Source organism: Myxocyprinus asiaticus, chromosome 23, assembly GCF_019703515.2.
Source record: "Myxocyprinus asiaticus isolate MX2 ecotype Aquarium Trade chromosome 23, UBuf_Myxa_2, whole genome shotgun sequence".
NCBI classification, from domain to species: Eukaryota; Metazoa; Chordata; class Actinopteri; order Cypriniformes; family Catostomidae; genus Myxocyprinus; species Myxocyprinus asiaticus.
The window spans coordinates 9,860,527-9,883,762 of record NC_059366.1 but is presented as its reverse complement, the minus strand read 5'-3'; the positions used below and the strand labels follow the sequence as shown (position 1 = coordinate 9,883,762).

The 23,236-nt window shown below is 36.9% G+C and overlaps 1 protein-coding gene across 1 annotated transcript in view; it reads right to left on the bottom strand.

Moving 5' to 3' along the window:
- LOC127413699 (serine/threonine-protein phosphatase 2A 56 kDa regulatory subunit delta isoform) overlaps positions 1-23,236 on the bottom strand; it is a 63,923-nt gene that overhangs the window by 23,289 nt on the left and 17,398 nt on the right. Inside the window, exon 4 of the mRNA XM_051651043.1 lies at positions 10,462-10,661. Coding sequence (XP_051507003.1) covers positions 10,462-10,661 — 200 coding nt within the window. The remainder of the gene's footprint in view (positions 1-10,461; positions 10,662-23,236) is intronic.

Below are 23,236 nucleotides of genomic sequence, written 5' to 3'. Positions count from 1 at the left end.
TGTTTCAGCTAAAGCAGGTATTTAAATTGTATGCTGTATGATATCAATATGATATGTAATATGATATAAAAATAATATGAATGTTTAGATTATATTTTAACTAGTGTTTATGCTGCCTCATTATCATCAATGAAGCTTGTGCTTGCAAATATCTGTTTGGGTGTAAATGTGTAAAATGTGCTGTAAATATGCCCATATTAGAAAATCAGCATATTAGAATGATTTCTGAAGGATCATGTGACACTGAAGACTGCAGTAATGATGCTGAAAATTCAGCTTTGATCACAGGAATAAATTGCATTTTACAATATATTCAAATAGAAAACAGTTATTTTAAATTGTAAAAATATTTCACAATATCAGTTTTTGCTGTATTTTGAATCAAATAAATGCAGCCTTGCTGAGCAGAAGAGACTTCTTTTAAAAACATTTAAAAATCTTACCAATTTAAAACTTTTAAACGGTAGTGTAGGTCTAAAGTTTTTAAGTAAATCTTTATGTAAAGAAAATGTATAGTCAGATTATACATTCAATCAGTCTCCTCACATTCATTCTCTCTCAGGGGAGGGGTCTTTGTCTCAGGTGTGAATCACATCAATATTCACGATCATCCACGCCTCCTCGCATATGGCCTTTCTAACACTAAAGGTGTCTTACAAAAGTTAAATGACTATATTGTTTTGTATGAATGAGTGATCAGGATGGTTTTCACATCATAATTGTAGCAGATTTTGTAGCAAAAACTCTAGGCTACAAGATCCAGTTCTCAAAAGTCTTGTAAACAAATGTTTAGTATGTGTTATATGGCTTTATTTTAGTGACTTGAAATTTTAGTTTTTTCAAAAACCACACATAAATGTTATTTTCTCAAAAATACAAACATGTACACATATATTACTGTAGCCCAGTTTGTGCTGAATACAGTGTTATAAGACTTTAGCCATTAATATGTTTTTAAGCAACTGAAAAAAGCACAAACGTCAAGGCATGTCAAAATTTCTCCAGGGCCCAAAACACCCTCAGACCCCAATAATTGATATGGGAATAAAACAAACAATCTACTGACCTCAACAGCCTCTTTTTTTTATTGTCTATTCAATGTTAGAGCTGCACGATTCTGGATAAATTGAGAAGCACGATTTTTTTTTTGCTTAGAATAAAGATCACGATTCTGAAGAAATGCTTATGTGATTTACAAAACCTGGACATAAGGGTAGTAAACAAAATAACATGTAATGTACTAGAGGTTCTGACAAAATGTTCTCTACTTCGAACTATGCAAAAATGCAATAAAATTGTAAATCAAATAATAAAATGGTGCAAAGAATACATTACAAACTAAACAGCACCTTGTTATTGCAAAATAAATAAATAAAAATTATAATTCTGTTAAAAAAGTGCATAAAAAAATAAATGAAACGATTTAGCCTGTTTCTCACATGCTAATTAAGAAGTAAAACGAGCAGAAAAAAGCTTCATTAACAGTTTTGTCAACTTAGTTTTGCAAATATGCAATAAAACACTTATTTTACCTCTTAAATTTTTTTAAAATAATATATTAATTTAAATTCAAACTTTAAGTTTTCCAGCAACAGTAATTAAACATTTAAAAAATTACAATATAAAACATTAAAAAAGTAATTTAATGCTAAATGAAACTACTTAAATATTTGACATTCTTTACTGTGTGATAAGATTTACATTAATACTGATTTGATGCAGTAAGAATGTCTGAATGCCTATAACAGACAGCATGCAGTTTATATACATTAAGACATTGCACAGATCTAACATTTTTAAGAATTTGTCCCATCTGCTTATACATTAACGTCTGTGTTTGCTTTAATATCTCGTCAAGACAGCGCAGATTTAATCCCGTCTGTTTACACTCTCATAATTCATTAACAGCTGTGTTTACATTAACATCACCTAAAGATGGGTATTATGATTAAGAACAGTGCAGAGTCTCGTGCAGGAGCACTGCATTCATCACAAGACACAAGCGCATGGGCAGACACGCATGTGAGCGTTTGAAAGCAGCCGGCTATAATCAAACAGCTCACAGGTAGCGAAGTGAGTCAGATCTGGGTAATGCCGGTATTTTTGTTGCATCGGTGGCTATAAAAATATTGAACTGAACAGAGATTATGTCACACTCCTGGCTAATCGTGGCTGCACCCTTCAGTTTGTAATGCACTGTGCTGGCCAAACATCTTTGGCTGTTGCATTTTAGTTTAATCAGCATCTCGTGCAGGAGCGTTGTGTTTTGTTGATGCCATATAAAGTTTATCAACATTTAAAAACACGTTTTGAAGTGAATTTTTTATTTAAATTTGACTGCCTTACAAAGGCATGCCACGGGAACGTTAATATACATTGCAGAATCGTTGTCATTTAGAAATGAGATCGCGTGGGTGTCTGAATCAACATAGTGATCTTTTAAAGATTACCCGTGCAGCTCTATTCAAAGCTTTATTAATCTTATCTGATTAATATCTGAATATCTGAATTATTACATTTCTTATTCTGTAGGCCCTACTGATATTGAATTACCTTCCTTTGGGGGTCTTCCTCAGCAAATACTGATATGCGTTAATGAATCTGCATGTCATGCAATTAATTCGATTTAAAATTTTATTGACTGACAGCCCTAGTATATCTTAATACTTCGATAAACCACACTTATTATAATGGCTATTAGGTATCACTGTAAAATCACTGTAATGCATGGACTCTCGTTTCTTATTGTTTTAGTAAATGATGGAACAGGATAAAAGACACTCATGTTCCATAAATAGTTACATTTATTAAATTGTAAAAATCTGAATAAAAGGTTCTACTGCTCAGTAAAAGCATAACTGGACAAAAATTGTATTATAGAAATTTCCAAGACTTTTAAAATTTTCAGTATGACTTGCATTATATCAAAGTCTCTTTCAAAGCAAGCCAGTCCACTTGGTGGCAATCTTTGGAATGCTCCCAGGCAGGCTAGGGCAGTTATTTTCAATGTAACAATTGGCATAAATGTACAGCTCCTGTCTACTTGAATGGGTAAAGACTGAAATCTCCAAAACTGTTGGTCAAGATTATGATCAAAAAACATAACTGAAATCAGCAGTAACATCTGACGACAATGGTCACATAAATTGTGCTTCTTTAGTTCAGATCATGTATAAAAAAATAAAAATAAAAAATAAAATATATATATATATATATATATATATATATATATATATATATATATATATATATATAAAAATTCAGGCTGGTTCAGCTAATACGCATGCACATTCTCGAGTTGACTATCAGGCAATGTCTGTATCTCTTCCAATTTCTCCCATTTATTTTAATACCAGTGGTCATTCTCTGCTAAACGGCCTCTGATTATATTCAGTCTCCTGAAGCCATACAATAGTGAATCACAAAGGATGCTTTGAAAAATCTGCTTTTAAAACCGCACTCATCACAGTTGTGCAGTAACACCACAGAAGTACAGCACTGAAATGTCATCCAGCATTATCACTCATTATGGATGCCAGTGTTAAACGCATATGGTCCCAAATATAAACTCCCTCTGAAGCGACTATGGGTCTGTTCCAAAATTAAGGGACAAACCTATCTGCCTCCTGCCTATGGCAGCTCCTAACCAACATGAAACCTCAAAAGTGAATGATTTGTAATGATGATGATGTCTTTTGGAAGGATCTTCACAGCACAAGTGTGCCCATGATGCCCTAAAAAGCTGCCTCATTAGAGAGCTCAAGTTTTGGAACAGAGCTGATCAGAGATAAGATGCTGGTTGTTCTCCATGTCCCAAAATGGCTGATAAGGACAGGTGTTGTTACTACTTCTGCAGAGGGGCAGCTCTCTCTGACAACATGATGCAATGTGTCTCCGATGAGTGTTGACTCAGCTCCTCGAGACAGTGGAAGAGAGAGGGAGGGGCGAGACATTCTCCATTAACACCTCACTCTGAGACAGGAAAGCGGGACATGAGTCTAATGAGTGAGAAGAAATGAGGAGCAAATCTGATGAAGTTGTATGACAAACTATGTGAATGCACCTGAAATTTGTGTGCAGGGCAATATATCGAATATATTTTTCAATGATCTTGTATATAAAATTAAGCACCACAGTGAATATCGCAATGACTGTAATGCGATTTTTATTTGGCTATTAAATTTCACAATCCTCGTTTGTATCATTACTTGCGAGTTTTAAAGCAATAAGGCTTAAAAATGTTTAGATTTTATGGCTATATCACCCAGCCCTTGGGGCACAACAGATCTCAAAATTATAAATGGCTGAGAGGAAGTGCAGGTGTCTGGTCCTTGATTTATGATGGCTAATTACCCACAATTCCCTGATGTGCATTTACAGTTGAGCAGATTTGAGGGATTTATCCTGGCCTGGCTAGTAATCGCAGTCTTTGCACTGGTCAGGAAAAAGCCATTACTGTCAATAAATCAAAGATGATTTGTTGTGCTAGGACAAGGTGTGAAGGTGAGAACTCACTGAGCACTTCACTAGGAACACCTCTACACCTACTTATTCATACGATTATCTAATCAGCCAATCGCGTGGCAGAAATGCGATGCATAAAAACATGCAGATAAAGTTAAGGAGCTTCAGATAATATTCAAAATGTGATCTCAGTAATTTGGATCGTGGCATGATTGTTGGTGTCAGACGGGCTGGTTTGAGTATTTCTGTAACTGCTGATCTCCTAGGATTTTCACACAGAACAGTCTCTAGAATTTACTCAGAATGATGCCAAAAACAAAAAACATCCTGTGAGCGTCAGTTCTGCGGACAGAAACACCTTGTTGATGAGAGAGGTCAATGGAGAATGGCCAGACTGGTTCGAGCGAAAGGCTATTGTAACTCCGTACAATGACTGCTCCGTACAATTGTAGTGAGCAGAATAGCATCTCAAAATAGGGCTGGGTGATAGGACGACGTAATCGGATATCGACGATATCTTACAAATATCCTGATGCCGATTTGCAACACTCATTAACAGACGATGATCGACAATATCGGGAAATGGAAAAACCATGGCTCTGGGAAGTCACCAATTATCAAACAGCATCCCAGGGTGAGAAAGTAGCACCCGTCCAATGCAACGAGGCTGAATCCAGTTCGCAAGTTCCTCGTCCAAATGCATGTATTCCATGCACGTATAATTTTGCTCATTTACCCACAACAGGCAGGCGACCTGTAAGACATCTCGGAGTGACACATGACATGAAATGCTGTTAGTCACAAGGACTTTGAAGGCTTGATGAAACACACTTTATTATATTTTTAAGAACACACAAAAGAAAAGCAGTGAATGCGCGTGTCTGATTCGCTGTTTGTTCAGAGGCGTGCAGCTCGAGTCTTGTGGAACAGGCGAAAGTAAAGAGTTCCTCTTTTTCTCGGTTTCATTCGTCTGAACACTGTTTGGAAGAATAATGTCATCTATGAGAATGCTGCAAATTATCTCAGATCATCTCGGGAGGTGCTGTGAGTTTAGTTTGCTTTATTTCCACGGAGCAGTTCATGGTTAACATGCATTGTGAACGCAACTCTGCAGGTTCAGTAAGATATATCTTTGTATTACAGAAACAACGACGGAAGTGATTAAATCATAAAGTAATGCAAGACACGTTCACCTTAATTATGATAATTATTGTCTTTACCTTAATAATTGTCTTTAGTTCTTAATTTGTAGGCTGCTTGTAATTTTTCACCTGTTGTCGCTGACTATACTTGCATGATGGCAAATGGGGCCGTTGGAGACGGTAAAATTTTGGATTTGGGGAGGTGGTTATAAGATTTTTTGATCACTTCGTTATTTTAATCGTTTTTTGTTTCGTTTAGAGTACATTTTGAATTTAGAAATGTCTTTTAAGTTTTTCGTGTTTCAATAAATTAATTAAATTTTTAAAGCAAAACCCATAAAGCAAAAATATTCACTGGCCCTCGGTAGGGCGGTTGAAGATGTAATCCGATGTTGCAATATTATTTAAGGCGATTATCGATAAAATATTTTTTACATATCGCCCAGCCCTATCTCAGAATGCACAACACGTCAAACCCTGAGGCGAACAGGATACTACAGCAGAAGACCACTTCAAGCACTTTATTAGGACCATAGTGTTTACTCATACTGCTCGGTGAGTGTATTTATGTCAGAAGAGCGTGAGAGAGAGAGAGAGAGAGAGAGAGACATGGAAGTTGATGTGGAATGCTGATGTTGCAGGGTTTGTGTCTAGGGTTGGGCACGAGGAACGATCAATCATGAAAATATAATAATTTTTGATTTTGTGACTGTTTATTACTTTAACTTTCCATTGCGATCTGCTGGGGCATTGCACTGCAATAGTGTGGTTTCCCTCTTACATCATACTTAAGGAAAATGGTATGCGTATTTACATGCAAAAATCCTGAAATAAGGGCATGTACATGTAAATGGGGCCACTGTCTCTAGCTCATGATTACCAAAAACTATTTATTTTGATAGTTTATTTCATTTTAGCTGGTTTTTTAGTTTTGTTCAATTTTAATTTACTTTGGTGTTAATCGTTTTGATCATTTTATTTCAGTTTACATTTTTTTAGTTTTTAGTGTATGGTTACTAATCAATAGTTTTCATCTTCATTTTCATGTACAATAATAACCCTAATTCCTCCACATCTCTTCACATTGAATAAGCTCTTGTGACTTATATAAAAGGTGAGTCACACTATACAGCTGAGGCTTTATCTTAGTGTGCTCGCAATTCTGAGGGATCTCTAAATGGTAAGAGTGGATAAATGTTGCCATGGAAACTGAATTTGAGGGACAATCTTAATCATTCGAAAAACTGCTTAGTGAGTTTTAAAACAGTTTATTTAGCTATTGCTCTTTTTGTTCTTTAAACGGATAGTTCTCCCAAACATGATTATTCTCAAATCAAAATCAAATCACTTTTATTGTCACACAACCATATACACAAGTGCAATAGTGCGCAAATTCTTGGGTGCATCAAGAGTAAATGATGTTGATTATTTTGACATCATTTACTCATCCTCATGTTGTTCCAACCCATATAACTTACTTTCTTCCGTTGAAAAAAAAAAAGAGATGTTAGGCAGATGACCATTCACTCTCATTGCATCTTTTTTCAATACAATGAAAGTGAATTGTGATTAAGGCTAACATTGTGCCTAAACCTCCGTTCAGATTATGTGCATCCCAAATTACACACTTCTGCACTATTATTAGGGCTGTGTCGATACAATCAAATATCGATATATAGCGATACTTTTTTTTCAAGATATTGTATCAATACTTTAGATCCATGTATCGTGATATTTAGATTCAACTGTTTGTGTATTCATATCATGTCCAGCATTTCAATTAAGAAGAAGCAGGTCGTCTAAATAAGTGCAAACTCAAAGAGGCGCTCCTCAGTGCAGTCAGATATCCCAAGGTTGCTCTTTTATTCTATGTGCAACCCTCTACAATGCCAGTATGTGATTAAAAATGTCAGTGATGATTTGCCACTTGCTGGTAATTTTTCAGATTTCACTCACCAGTGTTTGAGTAGTGTAGTGGCGAAGTTCAGCAGAGAGATCTTTTCACTGCATGCTGAGAGTAACAGTTTGGTTTGACTCTTTCCGAGTTTTGTCCTTTCCGAGAGTCCAAACCTCACGTGACATAAGTGCGCTGGTTCATGCGAGAACTGACGCGATACAACCGGAAGAGCAGCTCGATTTGTTTACAAGAGATCGCTGTTCACAAGCTTCATTGGTTGTGTTCTGCTGAAGAAAGTCATCCATCCACACCTGGGATGGCATGAGGGTGAGTAAATGATGAGAGAATTTTAATTTTTGGGTGAACTACCCCTTTAAACTAAGGTTGGCCAATGCGCTAAAACTAGCGGAAACACATTACGTGCATTTGAAATAGACGTAGACGGTATATCGGTTTTACTGATTAAACAGTAGCGATAGTTGCTTTTTGAATCTATCGTTATCGGCAAAAAAACAACACAGATTGTTGCAGATAGTTTTTTTTTTTTTCTTTTTATTCCTCCGTGGCTGGCTCTGGAGGATTCTACAGTTAGAAAGATTCTACAGTATAACAGCGGCCTCTAGAAGTTCAAACAAATCAATCACTGATTGACAATATTTATCCCTATTTTTTTTTTTATCCACACAAATGGAAATTTGGTTATTATAATTAGATAATGAAGTGTACTAAATTGAAGCGAGGGCATGAAAGGAAAAATACAATTATGTGCCCTGTCAGCACATACATTGTGTCTACAACTTCATATATTTGTGAATAATAATTAAAAACCTCATCTGCTGGAATATATCAGGGTTTTTCCTGCATTGAAAATGTTTTGCCGGCCAAAGTAAATTGTATGATATTTATCTTGCTTTCGCGCTTTATACACGCTAAATATGCTTCTTATGTGGAACGCGAATGTGCGCGGTGTGACTGAAGACGGGTTAGAGCACTGACAATGAACAGCTCTGAGCCAGCATCAATTATAAGATTTTTCACATCTACACATCAACACCCTTACTAACATTTATCATTCGTTGCAATTCTGGCAGTTGTATTTAAAAAGTTACGTTTTTAAATGTGTTTAGGCTATTCATTTTTCATAACAAACGGTTAAATTTTTTAGAACGACTAACTAACCACTGTAATGAGCCATCCAGGGTCTTACTTTGATTATGGTATTACAAATGCAACTGTTAAACAATGAAAGAACTATGGTAAACAGAAGGGCAAGTACAACGTAGAATAAAAGTCTAGAACTTTATAAATCATGTAATATTTTAATAAATGTCCTGTTCTGATGATGTTTGAGATTGGGAAACAAACTGGACTGGTCTGATTTGGCTTCAGATTTTTCTAGAATTAAAATGATTCCCAAGTCATTAAGATTCTGATCATATGAAAACAAGGTCTGTTATGAGAAACAAACATTTCCACAAGAAGCACAGTCCCAAATCAGTAAAGTGGCTTACTAATGAATATTAGCTCTATAGAAATAAGGTGTTAAGTTTGATTTCCCACAGCACCATGAAGCACAAAAAATCTGTTGAATTTAGAAGGATTAAAAAAACTGTGTACATCAGCCACCACCGAAGACCATTTTTGACCCAGGAAAAACCCTGTATATAGAGCATTATAACACAGCAAAGTCTCCATCATTTCAAAATAAGAGTCCTGAAATAAATATATTTCGGGCTTGTTCATAGACACGCGTTATGCTCCAAATCAGCATTTGTTTTCCTGGAGATTATGGGCATTTTGTTTGAACAATAAACTGCATCTGAGATTATATTCATTCTGTACTCTTGTAGCCTCTTTCTCTGTGCCTGTCATAGTAAGAAAAGACTTTACATTCTATAAATCAATCTTAAAAACCTTTGGCATTTAATCGTTTATCAGCCTTTTCTACCACCTTAGTTATCGGTATTGGCAAAATCCACTATCTGTCGACCTCTAGTTTGAAACGTCACTTCCATCAGCTGTAAAACAGTGAATGATTCAGTGTAGTAATAAAAAAAATAAAATAAAATAAAAAGTTAAGAGTTCCATTTGGGATGATACTACATTTTTAAAATTCATACACTGCATGGCTGAGTGCATAGTGTATATTGTTAGTGCATCGTGTATCATGCGTAATTCGGGACACATCTATTGACATTCTATTCGCAAAGGGAATGTTGAAATCTTTCAACATTTGGAAATTGATATTTCCTACTGATACACTAAAAGCAGAATATATAAAATAACTGCTTTAAACGGTTAATCGCTGAAAAAATATAATGCACTTAAGACTTTTGCACAGTACTGCATTTATCCATGTGGTTACAGACAAATTATATAAAACAGTGAAATCAAGGACAACTCTGTATTTCCTGCACTCGACTCTCAGGGGACAGATGATGTGAGCTTTAACATATTCACTCCTATTGGTTTTCTTTGCGCAATATTGCTCTGCATTTGCATAAAGATAAACTTTTCTTAACTTGATTGCGTCACTTGACACATCCACATCCTGTTACCAAAGGTTGTTGTCGCTCATATCAACGGAAGTCACCAGCTCTCATTGAAAATGAATGGTCTCCTGTTGCTTTGTAGCTGTGAGTCGCTGACAATATGAACTGGCCTTAACATCTTTTTTTTTTTTTTTGTTCCACAGAAGAAAGTCATACAGGTTTGGAATGGCATGAGGGTGAATAATCTCGCTTAATCTCAGTAACTGCCCTCTTGTTAGACACATTCACTCATGGATTAAATGAATGATGGCTGACTGTGAATAGCGTAATTCTACAAAGGCATCTGTAAATGAAAACTATTGTGTTTGAATGATGTTGCATCTACGCCCCTAGGTGTCAGTGTAAGTCCAAGACGACATTAACAAAATTACTGAGTGCACCTTTAAGAGAGTTTGTGCTCTCTCACCATGATGACAGCTTCAGGGTAGATGGACTCCGTGACCACATCGCGGTTGTGTGTAATGTACTCCACCATTTCGTTAAGGCCAGCTCGCTTCACCTCTTTGTATTTGAGATCACTTAGTGGATCAGTCACAAAGTCGAAAAGCACGCAGCACTGCCGCAGCTTCTGCACAAACAACTCTTCTCGGTCAATGGGCGGGGCATCTGGAATGGGAGACACAAACAACACACAAAACAGCATGAGTGACAGCTCTCAGGCAAGAGACGGGCTGCAGGAAAAGTAATCAAACCGCAGGTTGAAACCTCCCAATGAAGCTTTCTAAGAGCCTCTCCTACTGTGCTGTTTCACACCAAAGCACTGTTTAAAGAGTTCCTATTTAGCAGGCTCTCTGGACCAACAGATTCTCATTAACACCTTCCTCTCACCTTGACCATGCACTTCATGTCTCCCTTTGCATTGTGAACTGTGTGCCCTGCATGGGCCTGAGGAAAATAGTACTGCTTTGACAAGAGTGCTGCAATTATGTTTGGGATCACATGACTAAGTACAAGCACTGAGCAATGTATTAAATATTTCACAATGTATTCAAAATGACTTTGCTGGCTATATAATTAGGCAACAACATGAAAACCGTAATGATTTTAAAGGTTTACTCTGTTGTTGTTTTTTTTGCCCTCATTAAAAAAAGTTTTACTGCTAAAGGAATAAGTATAAAATAAAATAAAAATGATTTCAAATGAAAGAAAATCTCTCTCAGTTAATGTTTTTTTATGAGTAGTTTTTCATCACTTTGGTCACATTTTAGCTTTTAAAAATATACAAATTTCATTTATTCCATCAATAAATATGATGTTAAAGAATTGCGTGTGTGTGTGTGTGCGCGCGTATACAGGGTTTTACTGTATTTAAATCCTTTGGCTGCAAACTAACTAACAACTGAGGAGCAATCCATTGTCTTAATGATAAACACAAGGACAAGTAGGCTACAATGTAGAATAAAAGTCTGGACCTTTATAAGTCATGTGTAATATTTTTCCTGTTCTAGTGATGTTTGATATTAGGAAACAAACTGGCCTGGTTTGGCTTCAGATATTCCTAGAATCACAATGATTCCTAAATTATTAAGAAATGTTATGCAGTAGTTATGCAGTAGGAAACAAACATATTTACTATAGAAGCACAGTCCCAAATCAGTAAAGTGGTTTACTCATGAATATTATAATTAGCCCTATTGAAATAAGGTGTTCAGTTAGTTTGATTTCCCACAGCACCTTAAAGTACAAACACCTCTGTTGAATTCAGAAGTTTCTAGATGTTCAGAATAGATGATCAAAAATAAATATTATTACATATCTTAAATATCAAATGTCTCAGTCTCTTTAGGGACAGGGAATTTAACGCGAATAGCGCTGAATGTCCGATTAGAATTAAATATTTATTTTTGTTGTTGTTTTTATCAATATCTAACTTTAAAGACCAAAGAGGGAATTATAAGAGACACTACAGTGTTTCCCCTAGGATTCTTTTCAGCAGCAGTGCTGCTGTGCGCGAGTCCACGAGCCTGCAAGGCCGGACCCGTATTTACGCACATCGGTGGAGTAACAGCTTACAATGACCTCAGAATCATTATAGATGTTATTCATGTTTGCCTTGTCATGTGTGTGTTTATTATTTACTGGGAGCTTTTGACACTTGAAGCGCTTTCACTATTTCTTTTTCTCCCTTTTTCTCCCCAATTTAGAACGCCCAATTCCCAATGCGCTCTCTTAGTCCTCGTGGTGGCGTAGTGACTCGCCTCAATCCGGGTGGCGGAGGACGAATCTCAGTTGCCTCCACGTCCGAGACCGTCAACCCCCGTCAAATCTTATCACGTGACTTGTTGAGGGCGTTACCGTGGAGACGTAGTGTGGAGGCCCACGCTATTCTCCGCAGCATCCACGCACAACTCACCACTCGCCCCACCAAGAGCGAGAACCACATTATAGTGACCACGAAAAGGTTACCCCATGTGACTCCACCCTCTCTAGCAACCGGGCCAATTTGGTTGCTTAGGAGATCTGGCTCAGCACACCCTGGATTCGAACTCGCGACTCCAGGGGTGATAGTCAGCGACAATACTCGCTGAGCTACCCAGACCCCTTGGTGTTTATGTTTAATAAAAATAGTGAAAGCGGGGGCCTGGGTAGATCAGCGAGTACTGACGCTGACCTCCACCCCTGGAGTCGCGAGTTCGAATACAGGGCGTGCTGAGTGACTCCAGCCAGGTCTCCTAAGCAACCAAACTGGCACGGATTGACGGCCTCAGACGTGGAGGCAACTGAGATTCGTCCTCCGCCACCCGGATTGAGGTGAGTCACTATGTCGCCACGAGGACTAAGAGAGCGCATTGGGAATTGGGCATTCCAAATTGAAAAAAAAAAAAAAAAAAAAAACAATAGAAAATATAAACCTATCTAACAGCCCATATGTCACCACAGGACTCCAGATTAACATATGAGAGTAGTTCCACAGATGGTGGCACCAGCACCTGATTTGGTAGCAACAGTGGAAAAATACATATTTTTTGTCCTTAATTAAAAAAAACAAATAAAAATAATGATAGAAACAAATAAAAAGTGACATTATTATATATTTTATATTATTTTGTTGCTGAAGTGCACATTAGACAGTATAGCATTGGTTTTGACTTGATGCAACAGTAAGATATATATAAAGGCCTACCTAACTTATATAGGGCTAAATTAAAATATTCTGCGTGTGATCCTACTGATTAAGTACAGTCAACTCTTTGAATTTCTGAAGGAAAACAAAGCCAGTTACTTTTTCCTACAATCAAAGAGCAGATTCTAGAACGGATTTTACACAGAAGAAAAACTGATTGATTGGTCCATAATAATTATGAAAAGTTGCCATGGTTCCTCCATTAGTGTCCATAGTTTTAAGTTATATTTGTAACTACCAAGCATGGCTCCTTGCTACGAAAGTAACTTCAACAAAACAATCTATGGCATTTTTATAATGAAATGACAGAAACTTACATTTAGAGACTATAAAAACAAAACAGAAACTTTTTGAAACTGACAAAAGTAACAGAAATTAATTATTTAATAGGACTATATAAATAATATACAAACATTTAGTATGAATATAACACATTGCACATCTGCCAAAATACCATTGTTAACACTGTAAGTGTTACTATAGTAAATCCATGGTACAATTTTGTTAGGGTGGTAATGTGTGGTTTGCACAGCCTTATAATTTATGTTCTGGTCTGTGTTGTTTATAACGGTGTCTTTAAACATGGTTTAAACTCGTTAAATCACCAAGGCAAGAGACACTAAGGGTTTTCATAGGGTTTTTCCACAGTCAAATTCAAATGAGTTTCGCGTCACGCTTCTCACAGCATTGTTTATAATGATTTGCGCTGCGTGGGTGAGACTGCTCTGCGCTGGCACTGCTCTGTTTATTGAGCTGGCTGATAATTGATCATGTCAGGTCTGCTGCTTCTCTGTTGTGTGTGTACACACTCGTGAACAGCCTTTGAAGGGCTGCTATACGATGACGTCACTGTGAATACGTGCATGTATATGATGGGGTTCCTTTTGCTTCATACAGGTGTTCCATTTAACTGCACGCAGTATAAGAGCGCAACTGACTGGTGCTGGCAAGTGTTGTTGCGTCATGATATTAATGAACCATGTGAAATGTCAATAGATAATAGCGGCACAGTGAATGCATATAGGAGAAACACTGCATCAATAACAAATACATTACGTGGATCTCATCTTTGGACACACATTACAAGGTAAACCAAACTTTTACTCTCAACACGCAGTGAAAGGATGCTGAACTCGCTGCTGAACTGGTGAGTGATATCTGAAATATTATCAGGCAGTGGCTACTTGCAGACATTTAAGTCGCATATGTGAGTGATATACTCTAATTGTAAAGTGCTGCGCATAGAGTAAAAGATCAATTTTAGGATTTTAAGAACTGCTATCGATATAACCAAATAAAGATTGCGGTTGGTGTGAAAATCAATATTTGTGCACGACTCTAGTGTTACATCCATGAGAGAGGACCAGCGGAGAAACGGATTCAGTTTCAGTCTCTCTTGTGCCTCATAGAGCTCTGACTGCACTGAGAAAGCTGCTTTGAGTTATTTAGATGACCCTTTTTGTCTTTATTGAACTGTTGGACATGATATGAATACACAAATAGTAGAATAAAAATACTGATTCAGGGATCAAAAGTATCGATACTATATTGTGAGGAAATGTATCACGAAATATAGATATTTGAGATTATTGGCACAGCACTAATGACAAGTGGAATACTACTTGCTTAATCTCAGTAACCGCCTTGTTACTGGACACTTTTTTTGTGTCCCAATGTGCTTTGAAGTCCTCGTGGTGGCGTAGTGATTTGCCTCAGTCCGGATGGCGGAGGACGAATCCCAGTTGCCTCCGCGTCTGAGATCGTCAACCCGTGCATCTTTTCACGTGGCTTGTTGAGCGCGTTGCCACAGAAACATAGCGCGTGTGGAGGCTTCACGCGTCCACCGCGGCAACCATGCTCAACTCACCACGCGCCCCACCGAGAACGAACCACATTATAGCGATCACAAGGAGGTTACCCCATGTGACTCTACCCTCCCTAGCAACCAGGTCAATTTGTTTGCTTAGGAGACCTGGCTCAGCACGCCCTGGAATTCAAACTAGCGAACCCCAGGGGCGGTAGCCAGCATCTTTACCACTGAGCTACCCAGGCCCCCCTGTTATTGGACACTTTAACTACTAAATTAAATAACTCATGAATAATTATGAATAATGAATTTTTACAATGGCATCGGTAACGGAAAACTACTGTTTTTGAATGTGGCTGCATGTATTCCCCTTTGCGTCAATGTAAGTTCAAGACGACATAAAAATATATATAATTTTTTACGTACTTTGTTGTTGGGTCTTTTTCCTTTCTTACTGTATTGTTTGTGATACAGTTTATGATATATTTCATTTTTGTTGTATGTGCAATGTTATATTTATAAAAAAAATACAAATAAATTGTGCACCATTAACACACTTTTCATTTGGCCATTAGGGTGATTTTCACGAAACCTGTCAAGAAAATGTCCTTGTCAAAATTTACACAAAAATCAAAAGAAACTGATAAGAAAATATATATTTTTGCACAAATTCTCTTTACATAAGTGCAAAAAACTATTATTTACATTGTAATGTACTCATCCATCATAATAGTAATCTCTTGGTACTGCCTTTCATTTTTTACTGATTTTAATTTAAAAAATAATTGTAAAAATTTATTTTTTTTAAAGTTACGTAATCTCAGTAGAAGTGAAACATCCAGATGTGTTACGGTAATGAGAATTTGGGGGTACAATATGCTTAAGTGTCATATGACATGTCAATAATGTTACAACACAAAAAAATCTAAAACTAAAGTTGGTAAATTCAAATGGTCCATTTAAGTTCATCTCTAATAAAAGGCGCAAAATGCCAAAAATGTAACAATATTGCTGCTTATTACAATGTATTGTTACATATAAATGAAAATGAGTATATATTCTTTCTTGTGTTCATTTAGTGTGACACTGTATTAGGATCACGATATAATCGAGTTGATTTTGTGATGATATAAAATAAAGCAATATTGTGTATATAGATATCATTTTAATTTGCTTTTTATTTGGACATTAAGATTCATAAAGAGTTTTTTAACGATCCTTCAGGGTTGCAAAATTAATCAAAATAACTATGGCAATATGTTCATATGTGATTATTAAACTGCAAAAGTTTGCGATTAAAGACAGATAAACATGGTTTGTGTGCGCTTCAGAATAAACCAGTGATGCACTGTTCCGTGCATGCACAGGGCTCATGGGCTCATGTTCATAGTGCTTTTACAGCAGCTCACATGCACTGTGATAGAAAAGTACTGCAGGTTCAAACATTCATGCAATTCCCAACATTAGTAACTGCTACAAGTTATTATACAAATCTACAAAGGTGGCACAGTATAAGAGAAAAGGGGGGGGATGACAGCATTTCACCAGATGGGGAACATTGTAAACTACACACTGCACTTTCAGAATCAAAATAAAAGTTCCAGGTGAAGGTGAAGTAAATACATTGCCTGGACAAAAAAAAAAGTTGCATACTCTAATATTTTGTTGGCCCTCCTATAACTTTGATTATGGCACGCATTTGTCGTGGCATTGTTTCGACAACCTTATGCAACGTCACAACATTTATTTGTGCAACTAGTATGTTCATTATTGGAGAACAACAAAGAAGACAAAACATGCAGTCAGCAAAATTGTCATTATGTAACTTGCACATTAGGCCAACTCATTCATTTTAGTTGCATAAACGCCTACAAGTGATCCTGATATTTACATCTGTTAACGAGTTGGGATTTGTCACCATAAAATCACAAAGAAGTGTATTACATCTGATGGTGGTTTTGGTTAGAGACATAGTCCAGTGAGGGTAACAATAAGAGGGAGGGGGATTGATCCACTTTTGAACAGCGATGGGGATGGAAGGAAAAATTTCTCAAATCCGGGGCGCAAACGACAGCTTCAGTGAATCTATAATAAACATGATTTGCAGAGAGCTGCACTGCACCAGCTCTACCTGAACATTATAACTTTCTGTTTCACATGTCATCAAACAGAATGGCACAAGACTCAATTCTGCAGGCAGCAGCTACCTCAACAATCCACTTGTAAAATGTTTTCATTATTAAACTATTTGAGAGGTGATTCTGTTAACTTGCCGAGCAGTATGTCCTGCACCACTGTTTAAGTCTAACAGAATTCTGAAGAAATGGTTCCATACATATATTTCTCTAAAAAAGTGCATTTTCAATTCTGTGAGAGTGTGAAATACTCTCAAGGTATAAGCTTTGAAAATAAGCCATATCTTTAACCCTGCTGACACAAGTGTATTTTTATCCTCAATGCTTTATGTCATGCTGAAAAAGCTGGCGGAGGATAGCAGGATCTTCAGACTATCTGCAGGCCATGAACCTCAGCATCCTGTACCAGGCCTGCAATCTGAAGGGGTGTGGGAAATGAGTCTGAAAGATATTATGCAACAGCACAAGAGAGTGAGAGTGGTGAGTGGAGAAGGACAGTACTGGAGGAGGAGGACAGCCTGCTGCCAACAGCTTTTCTGATGATTAATGCGCAAGAGTGCTCTTCATATCGATCTAATATAAAATATGCTCTAGTATACACATATAAAAATGTGAAACAAAATAATGTGAGTCAGAAGACATTGTTCACTGTTCAGGAAATTTGAGGCTGGTATTGATAACCAGTATTTTTCAAAGAGACCTTTCTACCTCACCTTTACATAAGTATTTCACATATAACATTGCAAAACTGGTAACTAGTGTTCCGCATCTCCAACATAAGCTCAAGCACTCAAGTGACTGAAACTTGTATTGCATTTTAAACGTGATAGTCTACCCTCAAACTTTCAAAAATACTGCCTAATATTGATACGAATGCTTTTTTTTTTTTTTTAGTGTTGACTTGGTATACCAGAAATGCCTTTTTTTTCCCTTCTTTTTTTTTTTTTTTTTAAAGAGACAGTACTGGTTTTAGCACTTGTTCAACAAATCAATGTAAATAGCACAAATTATGCAATTTAACAATAAATATGTAACAAAAATAATATATGAAATACCATATTTATTGATTGAATACATATGTTCATTTTTAAAAAGCCAAAATGTGACCAAAATGATGAAAAAGTAATAAAATATACTTTGTAAAATTAATATTTTCCTAATGTACCTAGTTAAAAGGTCCCCTGTATAATTAATTATCTTTTATATGTAAGCAAAAGGGACATTTATAACTGAAATAAACCCATATGAATCAATATTGAATCGAACTGAGAGCCTGTGAATCGGAACTGAATTGAATTGGTAAATCTGTATCAATACCCAGCTCTAAGTAATTGCTTCTGGTCAGCAGCGGTATGCACATGATTTAATGGTGTTGGCACATGAGACACGTGAGAACTGAGGCACGTGCGACACACCCGGAAGAGCAGCGCTGTTTACAAGTGAGTAGGAGAAACGCTGTACAGAATTTTCAATGGTTTTGGTTTAGATCTGTATTTGTATCCGTTTCTTTACTCACAATGGTGCGTCTGTGTGCTTATTCTGGATGTCTCAACCGAGATGAGAACGTGAGATTACGTCCATAACATGCCAACACGAATACATCACACGAGAGACCACATGAACTCCACCCTCTCATGGAGCTTTCTGGAAGCGATGGATTATAGTTAAAAAGTATTTAAATACTGACCTTATTTTTGCACCAAAAGCCATTATTTTAACCGCTGGAGTTGTATTGATGACGTTTATGCAGACTGTCTGAGATTTGTGGAGCTTCAAAAGTCTGATCACCATCCACTTGCATTTTAAAGACCTACTGAGCTAAGATATTTTTCAATTTTTCTTCAAATGTGTCCAGGTGAAGAAAGTAAGTCATACACACCTGGGAAATCAAAAGGGTGAGTAAATGTTAAGAAAATTTTCATTTTTGGGGAATTTGAGAATTTCCCTTTAATATAAAAATGGCTTACTTATAGTTGACTAAAGCAGAAGTATTTTAACACTGAAAAATGACACACTTCAGCTTTAAGATGAATATCACCCAATAACAATTTTTGGCCAATCAATTGTTGCATCCCCAATAAATGATGAACTGATGGCTCCAACAGTCAGTAATTTGTTGCAGGAAAAAAAGTGAAAAGCTAGTGTGTAAAAAGAACTGTAACAGAGCACTGCCTCAGCCCACACACACAAAGCAGAAAATGTAGCAGCACACAGTCAAATGTCTCACCTAGGGCCTATTCGATTATCTTAAAGTTGTCATACCCCCAGCAAATCAAACTGGTATGTGACAGCAGGCCTGGAGCTAGGCACCATTTATCTCTCACGGCCTCTCATACATACACAGTGATGGCATAGAACACACAGCTCTGGCTTGCCATTTATTCTTTAGTGATACTTGCTTAATGAGCCTTAGTTTTCCTTGAGTCCTGCAGATGGAGAGCAGAGCTGAGTACTGGAGGGGAAGCCCTTATGAATGTGGGATTGACTGTTTCTAGGCCTCTGCACAGGGACCTATTGCAACAGTAATCTCTCCCTTTAATACTCATTTAAAATACTGTTTTTTTTTTTTTTTATTCACTATAATGTGTTACACCATCCCATATACCATGTAGTGTTAAAGGGATAGTTCAACCAAAAATGAAAGTTATTTCATAATTTACTCGCCCTCATGTAGGGTTGCAACAGTATGAGATTTTTCACGGTACGATAACCATCTCAGAAAATATCACGGTATACGGTATTACACAATTATTATTATCAGTTACAATGACCCTTAAAGGAGTGAAAACAGAAGGGTTTTTTTTTTTTTTTTGGCTGAACAAACGCTTTATTATAATTGAAACTTGGAAGTATGTATAAAAAAAGTCTCCCTTTTGAAAATAAATAAAATAAATAAGAAAGCTAACAGAATTATAATAATAATCCGAATTATAAACATGATAAAAAAATAGCATGTAACTATAACATGTTATATAACTAAAGCATGTTATTTTACATGTTAGCATAGCATGTTAAATTAACTACTAAATGAAAAATATCATCAGCTGTGTGAGCTTTTAAAGTAATGTCCTATGATTATTAATAATTAACATATACTGTAGGTGCGTGACAGCACAGACTGCTCCTGTCTGTACCTTTAACTCTCAACTGGTTTTGCTTCAGGACCAGATTTTACATTGGAAATCAGTGTAAAAACATAACCTGTATTTAATGTATTCCTTTTATGTTGCATAGTTTTGTTCATGGTTTTCAAGTACAAGGACATGCATCAAGTGACATTATTTTTGTTGTTGACATCAACAACAAAAGTGACAGCAAGTTTTCTCTCCCCCTTTTAAAAATTGAAGAGCATATTTACTTATTATGGCCCATTATTATCCCGTTTGTTTCTCAATTACAAACATCATTCAATCAGAACATACATATTACACAGGAGGAAAGGCTCCTCATTACCCTGGTTAGGTCAGTGTAGCTAGTCTTAAATAATAATAATAATGATAATAATAATAATAAATTATAGTATTTATGAAAAAATAAACACTAGCTGAAACACATCTTGAAAAATGCCATGGTTGATATAAAATGAGGTCTAATAGATTCTACCTATAGAATATTTCATATGAAACTAACATTTTGTTGAAATATAACAGTTACTTTTACTCATGTAAAATCATGAAACAATTTTGTAAAGGTGATGATGTGTAATGAAAAACAAATTAGCGCATAACACAGTGTTGCTCTTTTCCTCCTCAGTGCTGTTTGGCATGTCAGGTCTGCCTACTGTTTGAGAGGTTTGACTTGACTTCCTCCGTAACTCTTTAAACTAGAAAAGTCTCACTAGAATTGAAATTGGTCACATTAGTTTTGAGGTCTGCACTCTGCAATATCGAGGGAAGCCCAGTTGTTACGCACGCACGCCAGAGAGAAGAGCAGATCATGATCGTGAGCTGGTTCCGTTACACTCGTGCGAAAGTGCAGATGAGAAGCCTTTAGCCGATTGCGAGATTATCATTAAATCTGCCTCGGCAGTCCTAAATAGGCTATCACTTGGGCGGCCGCCGAAATATCTTCAATGGAGAACCATGGCATTGTTCTTTCCCTGCTGTCCACGACCCAGTCCGAATAGACTGCAACCCACCAGTTGAGAATCACTGCTTTAACACACTCACATATGTCAGATCCCCTCGCCTCTCTCTGACATTTTCTCTGCTGCATGTGTGTGTGTGTCGCAAGTTGACAAGTCTGACAAGCAGTCGAGGAGGAAAGGAGGTGTGCATGCACAGGTGAGATTCTCCGTCCGTTTGCATTTTTTTTCTCAATACCATAGATAAGCAAATGTACATGGTATGAAAACAGTCAATTTTCATACCGTGGTATACCGTGAAACCGGTATACCACTGCAACCCTACCATCATGTTGTTCCAACCTATGACTTTCTTTTGACACGCAATGTCTCCGCAGTAACGCGCTCAACAAGCCACATGATAAGATGTGCGGGTTGACGGAGGCAACTGAGATTTGTCCTCCGCCACCCGGATTGAGGTGAGTCACTACGCCACCATGACGACTTAAGAGTGCAATGGGAATTGGGCATGCCAAATTGGGGAGTAAAAGGGGAGGAAAAAAATGCTGCTCTTTTGCTCGGTTTTGGTCTCAAAATTATCTTTGGAGGGTGGGGTTTTGGAATGAGGGAGCGAGGCTAATTAAACAGCTCAGTCACGTGAAAGCTTCAGAATGCTAAAATCGCTTACAGCACCTTTAAGAGAAACCTGAATTGTTGAATTCCCATCCCTAGCCAAATTGGTAGGTTGCTTGGCAATGGTAAACAGTCAACAGCTAAGCTAATGAACTACATTAGTCTACTTGGCTGAAGAATCCTTTCCTCAGATGATGATGATTAAAAAATGTAATATTGATTGAACATTGGTGTCTTTTATGATATTGCTGTTGCCACCATTTTATTTAAGTAATAAGTCACAAAAGGCTGTGCGTTTCAGTGATTCTACCACGGTTAAAAGGATTTTAGACACTCGGCTTCGAACTGTGTCTAAGAACACATCTTCTTTCATGTAAAATACTATACATGTTGGCAGGTGAGACAAATGGTGAGACAGCTGAATTAGCCAAAGTAACAGTTTGCTAAAACTAAACCCTTTTGTTATGTTGTTATTCCAGGTTTAGTAAGTGAGGGTCTAACTGTTCAGTTCATTTTCCTTTGCAAGAAGTCAATGAAATGACAGTCTACATCTTGTATGCCACATACAATGGAAAGTCTTTCTAATTGCATGAACATTTGTATGCTCAGACCGTGCTGCAGGCAACCACCGCGTGATATAGTGTACTCCACAAAATATGGAAAATATATGCAAGCATTCATTTGAAGCCCTGTTCAAAGATGCTATCACTAAAATTATGTAATCTACCTACTCTATGTTGAAATCTAGAGAACAGACCTCACAGGGAATTGATGTACTTATGCACATGGCTACAATAAGCACATATAAATAAATTATGAATGTATGCATGCAGTTGTCTACATTTTATCTCTACATCAGTAAATCGATACAGATATTTCTAATCATTAGGTCTACATTCATAATGAAAATTTCCCTATTTGCATGTTTATTTAAAACACAAACACTTCAATATTAGCATAACTACAAGGACTGTCTATTGACTTTTGTTTTTATATCAACCTAGCAATATCTTCTGTACCCTAATCCATACAGAAACATTACAGACAGTTTTAGATTTGATTTCATGTAATTTTAGATTTAATTTAATGTAAACCATCCAAACTGGCACCATGGCTGCAACATAGTACATGCACTGGGAAAACCACTTGTTCAATGGAATTCCAAGACAAACAAGCATTTGACTTCACTGAAGAGAAGTTCACATACAAAGACAGGAAAAGGGAGACCTCCAAGCTTCCTCTGTTTGTTTGCCATGTGGACATCCAGAGACAGTGCAAGACCACTAGTAGCAGTGTCGACTGGGACAGAAACAAACACACAGAGACATTGTTCTAACACATGCAACTGTTTGGCATCTGGCATAGAAAGGTGAATACTTGTAATGGTCAAGGCTCCATAGGAATTAAAAGTATTTTAAG